Below are 15,556 nucleotides of genomic sequence, written 5' to 3' on the forward strand. Positions count from 1 at the left end.
AACTGATAGCCATTGAGTCTCTATAACCATTGATCGTAGGCGACAATGGTATATCGCCTCTTGAATCTCTCCTACGAGTCCAAGACGGCGATCTTCCTTTTTGTTGAGGACTAGGAAAATTGAGAGAGTAAGAAGGATATGCGGGATTGACAAGATACCGTTGATGAGATACGGAAAATGTCACAGGCGACGGCAAGATGGAAGGGTTCTGGGCAGGGATAGTGCCTGATTCGGGAAGGGAAGGAGAAACTGGAGCAGAGATCGAGTCGGTTGATACAGATACCCGAGGAGGAGTAGATGGAGTATTTTGAGCAGAAAAGGCTTTGAGCAAAGTCAATGTTAAAGTCACAGACAGTTCGTTGACATCAACTTACTTTCAAAGGAATTTGCTGCCTCTTCACTCCCACCATTCTTTTTCGCATTTAATTTTCTTGGTTGGATATCCAGAGGTTCACCTATCGTGATCGGCGCTAAAAGTTTCTTAGGGCCGGAGGAGATAACATCATCTGCAGCCAAGGTTTGATCATTCAGCGGCATTTCGGGCGTCCCGATTTCCAAATACGTCCCATCATCGCTGCCTTCGGATACTGGACGAAATTTGCCCTCGGACAATTCTTGCTCCGTCTGATATACAACCGTCTGGGACTGTTTCACTTCGCCAGGACTACTAGTCTGTCGGGTGTAGGGAATGGCGGGTAGAGATGATGTATCATGGGAGGGAAGACTTGACGTAGTTTGTGAGTCAATAGGGGTTCGAAAGAACAATCCCTTTTTTGTAGCTTTGCGTCAGAACTAGGTAATCGGCTATATCGCGGAATCGCCAACCACTCACTTGAAAGTCTTCATCCGCGGCCGTACTTGGAGTATCACCCAACTTTGGATCGAACTCCTTCTTTCTGCCTTTCATTTCTGCTTTGGTGCAGGCCATCTCATCATTAGCACCGCCAAATGCGGTGGGCCCGCTCTTTTCTTGTTCGTCCATGACACCTACACTGGCGGCCGTTTCTCCCTTTCTCGCATTCGTATAACCACCATTAACAGACCTCAGAGAAGGGACTGGCAACACAGCAGACGAATTGTTGGCAGCTTCAAAAGCTGCAGATGTCGCTGTCGTATTCACATTGCTGATGTTTGTCGACGTCGACACCGCTAGAGGTTTAACAGGTGATATATTATATTCCTGCCGGCGGTAGCCCAATGGACTTTGGAGCGGCGATTGGAAAGCTTGCTTAAGACGTGCCCGTTGATGTTGCTTGGCTAAAAAGGCTCGTGCTTTTGATGATCCTGTAGACCCATTGGAAAGGCGTTTCTCCTCGATCGAATGTCTAGAATCTTGAGAATATCTGACTGAGGATTCAGGGGCAATCCGGCTAGTGTCAACCACAGGTGACAAGGGGGGTAGCGCTAATCCTTCATCTGCGTTTGCAGTTGCAGGACTTGGAGTATCAACCCGTTCCACGGGAGCTTGTGGGGCCTCAAAACCTCCCGTATCTGGCGATATCGCCACACCGATAGAATCAGGGCAAGGTGACACGGGCAGATCATTTGGAATGACGAGCAAGTCTGCCTCGGGCGGCAAATTAGGCAAAGGCTTTGACAGATCGAGTGGTGGCAGGATATTATTTGTCCTTTCCATCTTTGTTGCCCGTTGAGTAGGCGTTCCTCGGCCGACGACGACGACCAGACCTCTATCAGCAACGGAAGGTTGTTTAAAGTGTAATGATGGACCTGAATGAGGGGCCGGGGGTTGATTGCATGATGGCTTACTAGAGGCAAAGCTATTGAGGAGGTTTGGATGACTCCTAGTGTGGCCAGGAGTATACAGACCTTGAGGGACTGGAGACTCTGACCTATGGCGTGAAACGGAGTTGGAGGCATCAGGCCTTTTGGCCGGGAATCCATCGCGCTTGATAGTAGAGGCAGATTTGGCAAAGGTAAACCTTTCTGGGATCTCGCTTGGCTTCTCACTTGCAACGGGCTCCAGAAGCCCTCGATTTCGATCGTTTTTACGAATATCCTTCTCTGATACGGACGAGCCTCCACTGTGCCGTGTCCACCGGTTTCCCAACGATGTAGACCTTTTTCTCCCTTGTATGATTCCCAAATTCAAACTGGACATTGAGTTGCTCTTACCCCTTTCTCTGCTGCGACGTCGTTCTCTTTCTCGTGCTTTTGTGTTACCAACAGGTAGGGCATCTGGTGGCGGTTCTGCACGGCAACCTAGACTGATAGCTCGTCCTCTTCTCTCGACATAACCTGCCCATTCTTCCCTTTCCCTCATCCTTGCTTTACCATTCTCCAAAACTTTTTCAGTGTCATCGGACGTCGTCATTGTCGTAAGACTACCTATGCTGCTACGTCTGCCATGCCGGTCTTGCAGCGGTTGAGCAAGCAGATTAGGACGGGGGAAAATGAACAGCTCACTGCTGGAAGAAGGCTCCCATTGCCTAGGTTCTTCCTTGGTAGTATAAAGATCATGCTGCTGGTGTTTTGGCCGATGAGGAGCAGATACCGTCCGCTGTCGTTTCTCACGGTCCATATCCTGATGGTCAAGGAACGAACCGCGTGCGTACCTAGGAGTATCATCTCTGGTGCCTTTGGTACTTTCCCTTAATTGACGGTTGAGGGGAGAGAATAATATGTTGGGTTCCGCTAGGCCGGTTGGTACCGAGGTGTAAGATGGGGAGAGTGATGCATGGTGGGACTTGTTCAAATGTGATGACGGGGAGAGCGCCGAAGTGGATGCACCTCTTTGATGTCGAGAGTGGTATTTTCGACCTCCTGCAGCAGCGTTGACAAAGTCTTCCTGGCCTCGTCTGTTCCCTTTTCCGTGGGGTTTCAAGGTGGCGACATCTCCCAGACCACCTCCGCACATGACACTCAACAGATTGCCATGAGACGCCGATTTATGGGGAGCTCGATGACTTTTAGCTTCCGTTTCATTGGTTTGAACTTGGGACGGAGGCGATATTCGGCCAGTATAGGGGATGTACCACTCATCGGCCGTTGGCCGAGGCGGTACATCATCGGCAGAGGTAGTATGTGATCGACCTCGGATGTTGCTGAATTTATGGAGGATGTCCATGATGTGGGCCTGTCGTAATAATCTAGTAGATGGATGAGATGGCAAAGTACAACGGCAAAGTCAAAATAGATAGTTGGTTGAATGACTGGGAATGATGCCGTCTGTCGTCAACATGATGTACTTTGGTAGGGACCTATAGCAAAGGAGGAAATGACGTTTAACGCACCTTGTCGTTGACGCGAGTGGAGTCCACGACGAGGAGCTCTGTTATTTGTCTTCTATACGATATAATGTCTATAATACGATGAAAAATCGCGAGTAAAAGAAATGGAAGGGCGAAGCGGTAACGACAGCACGGAAGGAGAGATATCGTAAGGAGTGTCCCGAAGCCGTTCGAAGCTGAGATCGAGGTGGGGCGGGACGACTGTCTGCGGAAGCTGGGGCTATGTTTGGGGCACTGGCGGTCGCATGGCAAAGTGTGTGGCTTTGCACTGAGCAGCCCAGAGTATAAAGGGAGGCCGAGACCCAGAGTATAAGAGAATACCGATAGAGAAAATGGTAATGTTCCACTGTGAAGACGCGTTTTTGTAATCCAAATACACATGCATTACACTCCACTTACATATTCATCGCACTCTCATTAATACTTTCAACCACAGGTTTGTAATCAAGCAGCCTCCACTTTGTAATTCACCATTGCGTCACTACGTACTCCTAGCCTCATTTTCGACCACGGCGTGACTGACAAGAATATGACATACATATCGCAAGAGGGTTTACAATTGACTTTGTTCTCATCCCGAACTATCACTTCTCCAATTCCCACCGACCATCGGTCCCTGCCCTCCTTGCTGTCCTCCTAGAGGCGGACCCATGACGCCGGTGCTGTTCATACCTCCCAGTCCAAACACAGAGTTCAAGCCTTGACTCGCACTATGATTTCCTTTACCCATTTTCTGCATTGCCAGTTGCATCTGCATTTGCATCGGCATCTGATTTTGACGTAGAGTGTTCAAGTTCCCACCTGCACGAAGCTGGAGACCATTGGTGCCCGTCATGAATTGATCTCCACCTTGTCCCGAAGCGCCGCCTCCATTACCCTGCAGGTTACCGGGGAACCCTGGCAAATTGCTTAAAGAAGAGTTACTTGACTGTAAGGCGGCAAGTTGAGCAGGATTAAGGGACTGAAGCTGAGAAAGGAATGAGGGATTTAGACCTTGCGCTCCGGGAGGAACGGGCATGGGAGGAGGTTTAGTTAAATTAGGCGTTTGAGAAGGCGCAGGAGGTTGAGGGGCTTGATATGGAAGTTGGGCTTGCGGTTGCGCAGGAGGAGGAGGAGGAGGGAGGGAAACGTTGGAGGTCGTACCAGGCGTTGACTGAGCACCATCCACGGGCTGGGGATTGCCTCTTGATATCGGACGAGTATTTGTGGAAGGGGTAGAAGATGGTAAACTTGGGGGATTGATGGTAGGCGTTGGTTGGGTATTGGACGTTTCTGATTCTGGGTTTTTGACTGAACCATTGGGGATGCTTGGTCCAGCCTCAGCGGTTGACACCTTGCGCTTTTTGCTGGGCGGTGTCGGAGGCGGACTGCGCCCATGGGTGTAGTACTCGTCTGATCTACGGTCGTAGAGGAGTTGCTGAGTGGAAAAGTCCCATTGGGGTCCTCGGTCCTTGCGCGCCTGTACCAATAAAGAGTTCCTGCCGACAATGTCAATGGGGGATCAACATGTTGATTTAGCAACAAGATAAACACACCAATAGCTTGTGCTCTTTTTTATAGCCTCCTTTTCCTTTTCCGTCAACTTCTTTTCACCTTTTGGCTTGGTTTCTTCTACCACAATAGTAGAGACTTCTGGGACTTCGCCGTTTGCCAGCATTTCTTGTTCCCTCGCAATCTCTGCCAGGCGCTTTTGTCTCCGCTTCCAGTGAAGATGTGAAAGATCAGGCAATTGGTACTTCAACCTTGCCTCGAGCGTCGCGGGGCTCGCTGTCGGGGTACCGATACTGGCTGACGGCGTGCCGGGATTTGCTACAGGTGTGGATATGCCGGCGTGCAACGCGGTAGCCGCAGAGATGGGTGACCCAGGCGTGCCACCAACCGAGTCGTCCACGTGCGGTATTGAATGCTGTTGTTTCTCTTTCTCATCCCTTTTCTCAAGATCGTCATCCTTGTCGCCCTGATGCGGGCCCGGTGGGAGTTTGAGATACCGAACGCGGTACTCTTCGAGCTGGTCGGGAGATAAGAGGGACTGGATGTCGAGTTTCTGGCCGTTTTTTGCGGCGATACGCTGTGCTTCTAGGAGGACATCTAGGGATGGCGGCGGGGTTCTGGATGGGATGGGCGGCGGGAGGATAAGCTGTATAGTTTTTGAGTTGGGCATTTTTGTGACGAAGTGTATAGACAAGAGTTCGTTGTTGTTGCACAATACCGCTAATAAACTCATGAATATCCCGAAATGGGCCGGAAACCCCGAGTTTTAGGTTGGAAATGATTTTGTTCCCATGGATTAAATGGGAAAATTCGCCCAGAACCCGACGCAACGTTTGTACACCTTGTCATCGCTGCTCAAAAGGAGTGGTTTTTGTAAATAACTTTTCCCATCTTCAATTAAATCCCACACAAATAACATACAAAAAAAAAAACAAAAGAGTCTGCACTGCAGGACAGCACAGCGACTATTCACGATATATTCACGACCAACGACCATCTCCCAAGAAAGAGCGACGAACACGACCCATTCAATGAGGTTATAGCAATCACAGCCCGCAGACGATAGCGAACAGGCAATGCCAGCGAGAGAGGTGTATTTCAAAAGGCCAGCTACCAGATGCCAACTGGAAGAAATCCGCACAAGACATGATGGTCAGCAGCGAATTATGCAACTGGACTGCGAAAAGGGCTGCAGCAAGGGAACACAGCCGCGCCAGCGCTTAAACCGAAGATACAAGTCTCCAGACTTGATCAATATCTCAGTTATGGTCGTACTGCTTTGTATACTGTCCATGCTATCATCGGCGGTTGCGCAAACAGCAACCGGCTCGTCATCTTCAAAAGCCACTGCAACCTCTATTTTACCACGCCAGGCTTTTCCCGCAACCGTCTCTCTGCCACCACTTAACAGTTCTCATCCTCTTCTCCAGCTGGCACTCCCATCGACATCGTCCCTCTACCTGACGTTTTCAGTATGTTCACTAACATCCAATACGACGATTCTCCCAACTGTTTTGATCTCTACTTCCTCACCGGCCTCATTCAATCTCGGTTCAAAACCGATCAGAGACGCTTCTGCAGGCGGTGTACCCACCTCTTCCGGGGGTAAGGGGTATAATTACAAAAGTGGGAAGAATGGAGCTACATGGGAGTTAGCATGGAGTAGCGGATTTGGGAACTGGACTCTGAATGGGACCAGTGAAACTCAAGTTCATCTTTTGCTGGGACTAGGTTTGGGATCTGATGGCTCGACGTTGAATACGACCGGTGTGGGTAATGGCAACGTTGTAGTGCAGATGGGGGCTTCAACCAGTGGTAGGTAGTCTCTTTTTTTGGGTGAGTAGGTGGAGACTTTCGAGTTAAAACGTGAATAGGCCCCTTGCATGCGTTATCGGCGGTATATCCTCGACTTGGAGATACGACGTCTACTTCCGCTTTAATATTCTCCCCGCTTCTCTACTCCTCCCCCCAGCCTGAACCATCCTACCCGAACTATACACTTCCAGGTGCCCAGCTAGCCTTTCCAGACTTTTCATACTCTGAGCCACTGAACTCAAGTCTGTCGAGCAACTTGACTCTCATCGTGGTACCCACAAATTCTTCTCCTACTTCCACTGGTTTGGACAACTCTATATGCGCCATAAATGCTGCTTCTGCGAACAGCAGTGTCTCAGGAGCGAATAACACTATTCTACAAAGCTTTCAGCCGGAATGGATGACTGTTGGCGACGAGCAAGGATTTAGGAGTTATTGGGTATTGGGCGACTTGACTGAGCAAGGAAATTATACAGCTTGGCTGAGCGATGATAACGGCGTGTTGAGCCAGCCTGCTTGGTTTGCGACCAAACCAGGTACGTCAATTTATTTCTTTGGAAGCGGGGTGTCAAAAAGTTCATGCCCACGAACTGCAAGCTGACTGCAGTCATTATAGCCGATTTTCCGTGTCAGTTGGTCCTGCCGAATGATGTATGCCCCAACCTGGGCTACTCTGCGCCTCTTGATGCAAATTCTACGACTGTCACTTCTCCGTCAGGAGAGACAATCTCGTCAACATCGCCTATCCAGACACTCCCCGACGAACTTTTAGAATTGATCATTCAAAACCTCGAGGCATTTTCCACCACTTTATTGTCTCACGCATGTGGAAGGGATCTATTTTCACATGTGTCATCATGCCTAGACTGCTATTCTGCTTACAGAGACTGGTTGTGCCGGATAGTGGTCCCGCAATGTGGTGACGCGAACGGTACCACGAGTGCTACAGCCATCGAGACCGCCACAAGCACAAGCACAAGCAGTGGCACTTTTCCCACACCATCGACTGTCCTTCGTACGCCATCTTCACCTCGTAATCCGTCACTTCCTATCCCGGCATACTCGTATTATGAACTACTCCCCTGCATGTCGACCTGTAACAGGGCCGATCGCTCATGCCCGGTAACCATGGGCATCAGGTGCCCGAAACGCAAGGTGAATGCCGCAAAGAGCTATGCGTTTGTGGGAGACGACCATAGTTATGGTGACGGGAGCGCAGAGCAAGGGGTCACCGCACAAGATCGCTGGGGAAATAGATGGTGTAACGGATAGAGTAGAGGTGTGATTAAAGCCATGTTATGTTGGTTGTACAGTAGTATGTATTGCATAATAGGATATGCATGTGGGATTCTTGCATGCATACACATCCCGCCTGCTGTTATTTTGCGGCTATGTACGATTATGACATACATAGTGTAGAACACAACGCATGATCGAGTAATCATCACGTTATGCCAGCCTCGGCCAAGTCCCCCGTTCCCGCTTGTGTACCGCAGACTGCTTTGTTGACTTGTATATTCACATTCGCATCTCTTTTTCTCTTTCCCTTTCCCCCACTTCACTCCCCGCAAGTATGCCATCCCCCAAGTCTCCCCTTTCTGTCCTCCCTGCGAACCCCATCCACTCCAGAAACAGCCACCACAAACGAGTACCACGCCCGCTCGCTCCGCCCGGGCAGCAGGTGCCAGCGACCGACGCTCCCGGGCACGCCAGAGATGCGGCAGAGACGGGTATGGCAATGACCGTGGGGATGGTACCCTCACCAGCTGGCCCAATGAGGACCCTAGCAGAGGCCTATGCCGACGCCCATACTCACCTGCATCCTTACCCCAACCATCCACCTCCCGCCGCTCCATCATTAGCACCACGACGTTCCGAAACGCTTCCAGTTAAGGACGCCAAAGAACGGGAACGAGAACGGGAAAGAGATAGAGACAGGGAGAAGAAACCTCTATTTGATTGGTTAGCCCGTAAGCTAACCACTGCCGGTCGGCGTCCTGGCATTGAGACTACAATGTCACCCAAGCAGCCCAGATCGAGAACGAGGTTGACAAGTATGCCGAAACCCCGAGCACTAGGGCTTTCGGGGGGAAAAGAGGAAAAGGAAACAGGAAGGGGAGAAAGTCGGGCCAGAATGTCCAGGGCAGATACATTTCCCAGCGTATCGTTCTCAATTTCAAGTGCTGCAAACACGCTTGACCGTGAACGCCGACGAGAAGCTAATAATCCCTACCCTTCACTCCCACTTGGGCAGGGCTTGAGGGGAAGACATAAGCAGGGGTTCATGGACGATGCGATGACATTGAGTACGACGCTGAGTGGTGGCTATAGCGCGGAAAATGATGGAGCCAGTGGTAGTGGACACGGGACGGCAAGTCGAAGGTCGAGCCAAAGTGGTGTTCTGGATGGTTTTGAAGAAGGTGATAGTGGCAGAGCAGATGATGATGCCAGCCTGAGACCGTTCCCGCCATCTGTTCGAGAGTCGCCAACGCTTTCTTCATACAGATCCAGATCAAACTCAATGCTTCATCATTCAGCTTATAGACGAACAATATACTCTGTCTCGTCTGCTGGAGGACTGGATGAAGATGGGGCAAGCTGTGACGGCAGTGAGGACGATGCAGATGAAGATGCACAGGGAGCAGACGAGGGAAGAAGCAGGCAGCGGAGGGTGAGCAGAGATGGATCGACGAGCACAAAACCCACAACGTGCATATCATTCGACTCTGGTCCTGGAATCGCTCATATTGCCCAAGGGTCGCATCCCAACGCCTCTCATAGATCTGCTTCTCAACATTCGTTGACCCAAACGGGTGGTGGGGAAAGCATTCCGAATATCCATACCTCCGAAGCGAGCACGCCTGTATCTCCGACGTCTCCTACTTCTACATCGCCCGCAAGCCCTCCACAACCAGCCCTAGGGTTACTTCAAGCCCCGAAACATACAAACCCTCATCCCGGACACAATCCACATCCATCATCCCCCCCAGACCCCAACGCTTCCACGTTGACGCTTGCATCATCCAACTTCGCATCGTCTCACACCCCTGGCGCAGGAGGTACAAGGAGCAGAGATAATGGGCCATCAAGCGTAATAGCTTCCCCAAGCGTTCTAACATGGGCTGAGCCGTCGTCCACCCCGCTCTCTGTTGCAGGTGGCGTTGAGCGTGAAAGAGATCGTGACCGATCTGCAGCCGAATATCCCCCTTCTATCCAGACTATGGGTCACCTCTCACTCTACGCGCCTTCGGTCTCAGTGTCTCTTCGTGGGGGCTTAAGGGGGGTAAGTGGAGAGCGCGGGGAAGGAGGAAGAGCCGACAGAGATGCCAGTGTGCGAGCAGTGAGGAGAAAAGGGAGTTGGGAGAGTTATGAGAGTCGGTGGAGTTGGAGAGGCGCCGGCGCCGGCGTCGGTCCTGGCGCAGGCCCAAGTAATGCCGGGACATCCCAAATAGCGGGGGCGATGACAAGCGGGGAAAGGGACAAGGGCGCAGCAGGTGCGAACGAGGGGAAGGAATTGGAAAGGGTACCCGAAAGTCCCCTGTTGTAGCAGTGAATAAATCTTAATTTCGTTAGTCCATGTCCGCCCCAAGATTGTACAAATTTGTCCTAATTATATCTGATCACATGTAGATGCAGTAACCTGTACATTCATATCATACAACACCCCACCCTTGCTTGCGTCTTCTTCCACCCTTTCTCTTTTACACACTCCACCATAGACTTGCAACACCCTTGGCATATCCGACAATCTCATTCCCGCTCAGCTTACTCTCCCCATAAATTCTGTCCACAAAGGTGATCGGAACCTCTCCCACAGTGTAACCCAAAGCCCGCGCTCGAACGATAATCTCCATCTGGAAAACGTAACCCTTGCTCGTGCATCTAGAGATGATGTCTTTGATGACGTGCAGGCGATACAGACGGAAACTGCCAGTCAAATCACTAACGCCGGGGGTGAGGACGGTATCTGCCAGGTAGTTGGCTCCGCGGGACACGAGTTTACGCTTGAGATCCCATCCGTAGACCCCACCAGGACCAAGCCCGATAGAAAGAGAGGAGGCAGTAGGTTTAGGAGACGGATGAGAGGAATATCGAGTCCCCGTGACAATGTCGAGGTTGTGGAGTTTTTGAAGCCTAGCAACGTCAGCTATAGTGGTTTATTTACGAAAAAAAAACACTTTTGAGGCTTACTTGATGAATTCGGGGATGAATTTGGGCTGCAGCAATATAAGCATGTATCACGCGGTTTTTCGCTCAAGGGAAACCATACATGATGTGAGAAATCGGCATCCATGATAATGACAAAGTTGCCAGTGCAATAATTCAACCCATGGACATACGCCGTCCTGCTCTCATCAGTATTCGACTTTGTTAGTAGAAGCAGAACTTACCCGAGACCAAGCTTACCCGCACGGGGTTTCAAGACCTATCAATATAATATCAGTCTATCTTTGCGGTTGATTCAAAAGGCGTGAAAAACTCACAATCTTGTCCTCTCCGTAAATTCCAGCAAGCTGCTTGGCAATTTCTTGGGTCCCATCCGGACTGGCATCGTCGACAATGACAATTTCCCAGTTGATTCCGCTGTGCCCCGCAATGTGAGCCTTTCTTTTCCCCATCAAATTACTAGTAGGACAATAGTGCGCACTCAGTTTCAAACGTTTTGGCCAGGAGCCAAACAATTACAGGAAGGTTCTTTCTTTCATTATATGTAGGTAAAATGACAGAGTACTTATCGGTAGCTGGTCAATCGCAGGAGTGTCAGAAAGAGCTGACCAGCAGTGATTCGGAGAATACGTACGAGATGGGGCGGTTTGAGCTGCGACTGAGGGCATGTTTATGGCGTAGGATTCGGACATGGAAGGCCTGAGAGGTGCAATACTCATTTGAACAACCGAACGAGAGAGCAATGAAACCAAAACACCCATCCTCGCAGCGAGCCGACGCTGTGGGATTCGGCTTCGACACGTCGAAAGGCCGAGACGCGCATGTTACGTAATATATGAGAGAGGGTTCGAGGTCGAACCGTCGAAGAAGACCTCACGAACATGGTTATACATGAAAACAATAAAGGGACTCAGCTAACTCTCTATAAGGGACACTTTGATACAGCCATAGCCTTCCAAACATTACTTTCAAACATCGTAAAAGGCCTGAAGACCGAGCTTCCGCTAGCCACATTCAATTTCACCTGCATCTTTCTCGAACTGGGAAAGCGCTAAACTTAGACATGACTACCTGAAACATTTCCAAAAATGTCTTAGGTCTTTCTTCATCTTATCTGGTGATCAGCGAGTCGTGTAACCTCCATTTGCTGGGACGTGCAAAATGTCAGCAACGAAGTTCCTTGTCATCTCATAAATCGACTTACAGAAGATGACTTGTCCGGTAATCCACTTATCCTTGCAAAGGAACTCCACCAATGGTGCAATATCTTTAATATCTGTGAGCCGTCCTGTGAGCGCCTGGCTTTTATGGAAAGCAACGGCATCTTCAGTCTCTTGCCCGTAAAAGAAGGGAGTGTCCATTGGCCCCGGAGCCACACAGTTGACCCTAATATTCTTAGGCTGAAGCCTATAATATATAAATGTCAGTTCTAGTATATCAATGGAGCTCTCCTGACTTACTCCTTGGCAGCCGACTTAGTGAACCACTCTACAGGAGCTTTACTGCCTTGATAAGTTGAATAACCAGGCGCAAATGCTCCAAGGAGTGAAGTCACGAGTGATATAATCGTGCCCCCCTCGTTGAGATTCTTGGCCGCATGCTTGATAAAAAAGAAGGCACACTTTGAGTTGACTAGGAACATGTCGTCGAATCCTTGCTCTGTTGTTTCAACGATAGGCTTTTTAAGAACCTTACCGACCGTATTGATGGCGATATCGAACTTGGACACTCCAAGAGCAGCTGCTGCGTCTGAGAAGAGTCTATCAGGAGTGATATCAGCAGCTGCTCAAACAGTCAATGGAACGTGAGACGAAAATCACTTCTCAACTGATGCCTCAGTGGTAAGATTGGCCTGGAAAGCAGCGGCTTTGACCCCATACGATCCGAGTGTCTTCAATGTAGCTTCTGTCTCGGACTTGGAACTGTTCATTTATCAATAATCATACCTGACTGGCCAACAAACAATTTACCTGGCCGAGTTGTAATGGATCGCAACGTTGACTCCCTGCTTGGCGAGAGTCTTCGCAATCTGCGAGCGAAGCAGGGGTTTAATCTTAGCCACTCGCAGTACAAGCAACTGTTGTTCGGGCTTACCAAAGCACCAAGATTCTTACCACCGCCAGTGATGACTACAATCTTGGTTCAGCATCTGCACGGGATAACAATATTAGGATGAAGAAAGCCGTATTCACCGGCAGCTTGGCCTCCGAGATCAGTTGATGACATCCTTGTGTTTCTGCTGAAAGTTTTTTATGCGTGGTTTATTGCTCTCTGTTCTACAATGACGGCAAGTTTATCTTGCAGGAAGCGGGAGGTACATGTTAGCAGCCTTTTCACGCAGCTTCTTAAATATGCGTTATGTCTATAGCATTTTTCTCTCCTAAGACATAGAGCCCTTCCGCCCCGTTCGTTATCCGGAAGCCGAGGTGGAGGTGGGTGGAGACCGTATTTTACTACACTTTGGTTCTACTTCCTCCACCTTTTTCCGCCGTATCTTAAATATTCGGACCCGTGTTTTATTGCCCGCGGGATGCGAAATCTATCATAATTAATCACTTCCTTTCACGACGGGCCCAGCGAACGAGTCTTGTTTTTGCGCTACGCCCGCAGCAGTGTGTAGTAGCGTAACATTAGTTGCATATCTTATTTGCATGCGTGACATGCATAAACATTGTTTGATAACTACTGATATACATGAACACACTATTTAGATGTGCTAATAAATATCGAAAACACAGTGGAATTGAAGAACAACAAAAAAATTAAATTTGGGCCCAACTGGGAATTGAACCCAGACTACATCCAAACTATGCAACCTCAAGTTGCGGGAAGAATAACGATCCCGAAGGATGCGTGCGACGATTACACTATTAGGCCTACAACTTAAAATGCCGAGATCTGTACACCATTATATAGACAATGATCGTGATAGCCTATGTGGAAGGAGTGGACAAATAAATAATATGTCAATGTCACACTCGATAACAGTTTTCACGCCTGCCTTTTGGATTTTGTTGGGTTTCATAACGCGCTTGCCGCTTTTGTATATAGGCACTTGTATACAGGGGGACAGTTCCATGTCATAATGCCGATCGCAATAATTATCGTTTCTATCCGCCAGGTGAACGTTGTCCCATCAAAGATGCACATAATTACATTATCTACCTACTGCCTCGTCTCAATATGCCAACTTCCCCATGTGCTCAATAAACAATATAACAGCTCCTCATCCCAGTCCAAAAACATTCACGGCACAGCTATGTGAGCTACATTCACTTTTTTGATGTCTCCATCCAGATAATGTCTTCCCAAAACCTGTTTTGTAAATTGTCCAAAGGTCTCGCCATTCTCCCCGATCACGTCTTCCACGTCTGGTTGAAGGAAAAATGCAAAAGTTTCCCTTGAAAATAGAATAGTGGAAGATGATCGACCAGAAACGAAATGTGGAGTCGCCGACAGGCGATGCGATGTGAGAAGTGAGAGGGCTTCACCTGTTTGGAAAGCTATTTTTGATCAGCCGACGCCTTGGATATACCCAGTATATATATGTGAAGACCTACCGAGACAGTCTTCGGGGATAGAAACTTTGACTGGAGTATCACTCTCACGAGGGTAAATCCACAAGCCTGTCGTATCCGATGGATTCGGTACAATTTGTGGTGGATCAGAAGTGTCAAAATACATCGCAGAGCCTATCCCATGACATAAGCGATCGGCAACGACTACAGGTAGAAAGAAATGGGGTAGAAAGCTTACAAAGTCCAGTAAGTAAGGAGTGGTCCAGATGAGCTCCACAAAGAGCATCATTAAACATATTATTATTTATGAGTAGATTGGGATCCTCTGGATAATAATGCAAGAGACGAGCTTTACTGGATTTGGACTTCGCAATCAATGAACTAAGGGTGCCTTCGGGGTTAGCCAATGTTGGCGTAACTACGCCAAGGTCAGCACGAATCAGTATACAGTAATTGGGTCCAAATAACTCACCAAAATCATCACAGACCCGTGCAAGTAAGATGCCGACGTCGAATATCAGCTTTCCGAGTCTAGGTGTCATTCAAAAGTTAGTGATATGAGGCACAAGCGATGATTAGGCTAGCTTACGCTTTGAATGTCTGTTCGAAATCTTCGAGGCCGGGCATTCCTTTTGGCCAGATGTTTCCAGCATAGTATTCCGGGTATGCCAGTCGAGTTTCGTCGGAGACAATTGGGTAATCCATGAGTGGATTGGCGTAATATGAACCCTTTTGTACGTCTGGACGCTATAGATTAGATGAGCAAGGATAGACAGTCTGAATTACGCATGTGTTTACCCCATTCATGATTTCTTTGCCATGAGACCAGCCAAACATATAAGACGTTTCTGGCTTTTCTAGCTTCGCGCGTTCTCTTTCTGGCATGTTTGCAAATCGGTGAGCTAATCGGAAGAGTTTCTCGCGAAGATAATGGAATTGTGGGGGTAGGTCTGCAAACGCTTATCAATACATTGCCTCCGTCGATCCCACGATTTGGACTTGCCAGAGATAAGAACAATACCCAGTGCGCCCTTGTGAGTCCCCAGGGCATGGAATACTTGCTGTTGCAGGTCTTCCTTTTTACCGTCGAAGGCAAGAGCAGAGTAAGGGATTGTTAACGGCTTGATATGCGACATAATTCAGCGGCTGGTTCTTATATGTATAGGTATTGCTCCTCAGTGATGAAATCGATTAGACAGTAAGCAGTTCTGCAACATTAGCCAATGACACTTTTTTGAATTCATCAATCATCCGTGGCGCGCGTGTCGCGTTCGGATGGGTCATTCGCCGTCGTAAAACAGCAGTCGCCAGAAATCT

The 15,556-nt window shown here is 49.0% G+C and overlaps 7 protein-coding genes across 7 annotated transcripts in view; 2 read left to right on the forward strand and 5 right to left on the reverse strand.

The window, feature by feature from the left end:
- CNB02440 (hypothetical protein) overlaps nucleotides 1-3,608 on the reverse strand; it is a 3,876-nt gene extending 268 nt beyond the window's left edge. Inside the window, exons 1-4 of the mRNA XM_024656516.1 lie at nucleotides 3,252-3,608; nucleotides 833-3,170; nucleotides 375-768; nucleotides 1-321 (exon numbers count right to left, since the gene is read on the reverse strand). The exon at nucleotides 1-321 is cut by the window's left edge and continues 268 nt beyond it. Coding sequence (XP_024512267.1) covers nucleotides 1-321; nucleotides 375-768; nucleotides 833-3,085 — 2,968 coding nt within the window. The 5' untranslated portion in view covers nucleotides 3,086-3,170; nucleotides 3,252-3,608. The remainder of the gene's footprint in view (nucleotides 322-374; nucleotides 769-832; nucleotides 3,171-3,251) is intronic.
- A 54-nt stretch (nucleotides 3,609-3,662) lies between these two features.
- On the reverse strand, nucleotides 3,663-5,449 carry CNB02450 (hypothetical protein). The gene is made up of 2 exons (XM_569170.2): nucleotides 4,784-5,449; nucleotides 3,663-4,726 (listed from the first exon to the last, which is right to left on the reverse strand). The coding sequence occupies exons 1-2, from the start codon at nucleotides 5,407-5,409 to the stop codon at nucleotides 3,820-3,822; spliced, it is 1,533 nt and encodes a 510-aa protein (XP_569170.1). The 5' UTR covers nucleotides 5,410-5,449; the 3' UTR covers nucleotides 3,663-3,819.
- A 182-nt stretch (nucleotides 5,450-5,631) lies between these two features.
- Nucleotides 5,632-7,920, forward strand: CNB02460 (calcium channel, putative). The gene is made up of 3 exons (XM_024656517.1): nucleotides 5,632-6,554; nucleotides 6,614-7,090; nucleotides 7,171-7,920. Exons 1-3 carry the CDS (start codon nucleotides 5,816-5,818, stop codon nucleotides 7,824-7,826), a joined length of 1,872 nt encoding a protein of 623 aa, XP_024512268.1. The 5' UTR covers nucleotides 5,632-5,815; the 3' UTR covers nucleotides 7,827-7,920.
- Nucleotides 7,921-8,096: 176 nt separating this feature from the next.
- Nucleotides 8,097-10,800, forward strand: CNB02470 (expressed protein). The gene is made up of 2 exons (XM_569011.2): nucleotides 8,097-10,122; nucleotides 10,185-10,800. The coding sequence occupies exon 1, from the start codon at nucleotides 8,128-8,130 to the stop codon at nucleotides 10,099-10,101; it is 1,974 nt and encodes a 657-aa protein (XP_569011.1). The 5' UTR covers nucleotides 8,097-8,127; the 3' UTR covers nucleotides 10,102-10,122; nucleotides 10,185-10,800.
- On the reverse strand, nucleotides 10,256-11,475 carry CNB02480 (hypothetical protein; the record flags this gene model as incomplete). The annotated part of the gene is made up of 7 exons (XM_569172.2): nucleotides 11,356-11,475; nucleotides 11,203-11,296; nucleotides 11,039-11,138; nucleotides 10,946-10,980; nucleotides 10,825-10,900; nucleotides 10,746-10,771; nucleotides 10,256-10,688 (listed from the first exon to the last, which is right to left on the reverse strand). Exons 1-7 carry the CDS (start codon nucleotides 11,438-11,440, stop codon nucleotides 10,256-10,258), a joined length of 849 nt encoding a protein of 282 aa, XP_569172.2. The 5' UTR covers nucleotides 11,441-11,475.
- Nucleotides 11,476-11,636: 161 nt separating this feature from the next.
- CNB02490 (conserved hypothetical protein) lies at nucleotides 11,637-13,305 on the reverse strand. Its single transcript, XM_024656518.1, has 7 exons — nucleotides 12,914-13,305; nucleotides 12,816-12,850; nucleotides 12,692-12,750; nucleotides 12,542-12,643; nucleotides 12,182-12,481; nucleotides 11,926-12,128; nucleotides 11,637-11,868 (listed from the first exon to the last, which is right to left on the reverse strand). Exons 1-7 carry the CDS (start codon nucleotides 12,945-12,947, stop codon nucleotides 11,843-11,845), a joined length of 759 nt encoding a protein of 252 aa, XP_024512269.1. The 5' UTR covers nucleotides 12,948-13,305; the 3' UTR covers nucleotides 11,637-11,842.
- Nucleotides 13,306-13,837: 532 nt separating this feature from the next.
- On the reverse strand, nucleotides 13,838-15,445 carry CNB02495 (hypothetical protein). Its single transcript, XM_024658510.1, has 7 exons — nucleotides 15,243-15,445; nucleotides 15,038-15,189; nucleotides 14,829-14,986; nucleotides 14,712-14,770; nucleotides 14,478-14,657; nucleotides 14,282-14,413; nucleotides 13,838-14,224 (listed from the first exon to the last, which is right to left on the reverse strand). Exons 1-7 carry the CDS (start codon nucleotides 15,373-15,375, stop codon nucleotides 13,968-13,970), a joined length of 1,071 nt encoding a protein of 356 aa, XP_024514212.1. The 5' UTR covers nucleotides 15,376-15,445; the 3' UTR covers nucleotides 13,838-13,967.
- Nucleotides 15,446-15,556: the final 111 nt, after the last annotated feature.

Source organism: Cryptococcus neoformans (genome assembly GCF_000091045.1).
Source record: "Cryptococcus neoformans var. neoformans JEC21 chromosome 2 sequence".
Taxonomy (NCBI): Eukaryota; Fungi; Basidiomycota; class Tremellomycetes; order Tremellales; family Cryptococcaceae; genus Cryptococcus; species Cryptococcus deneoformans.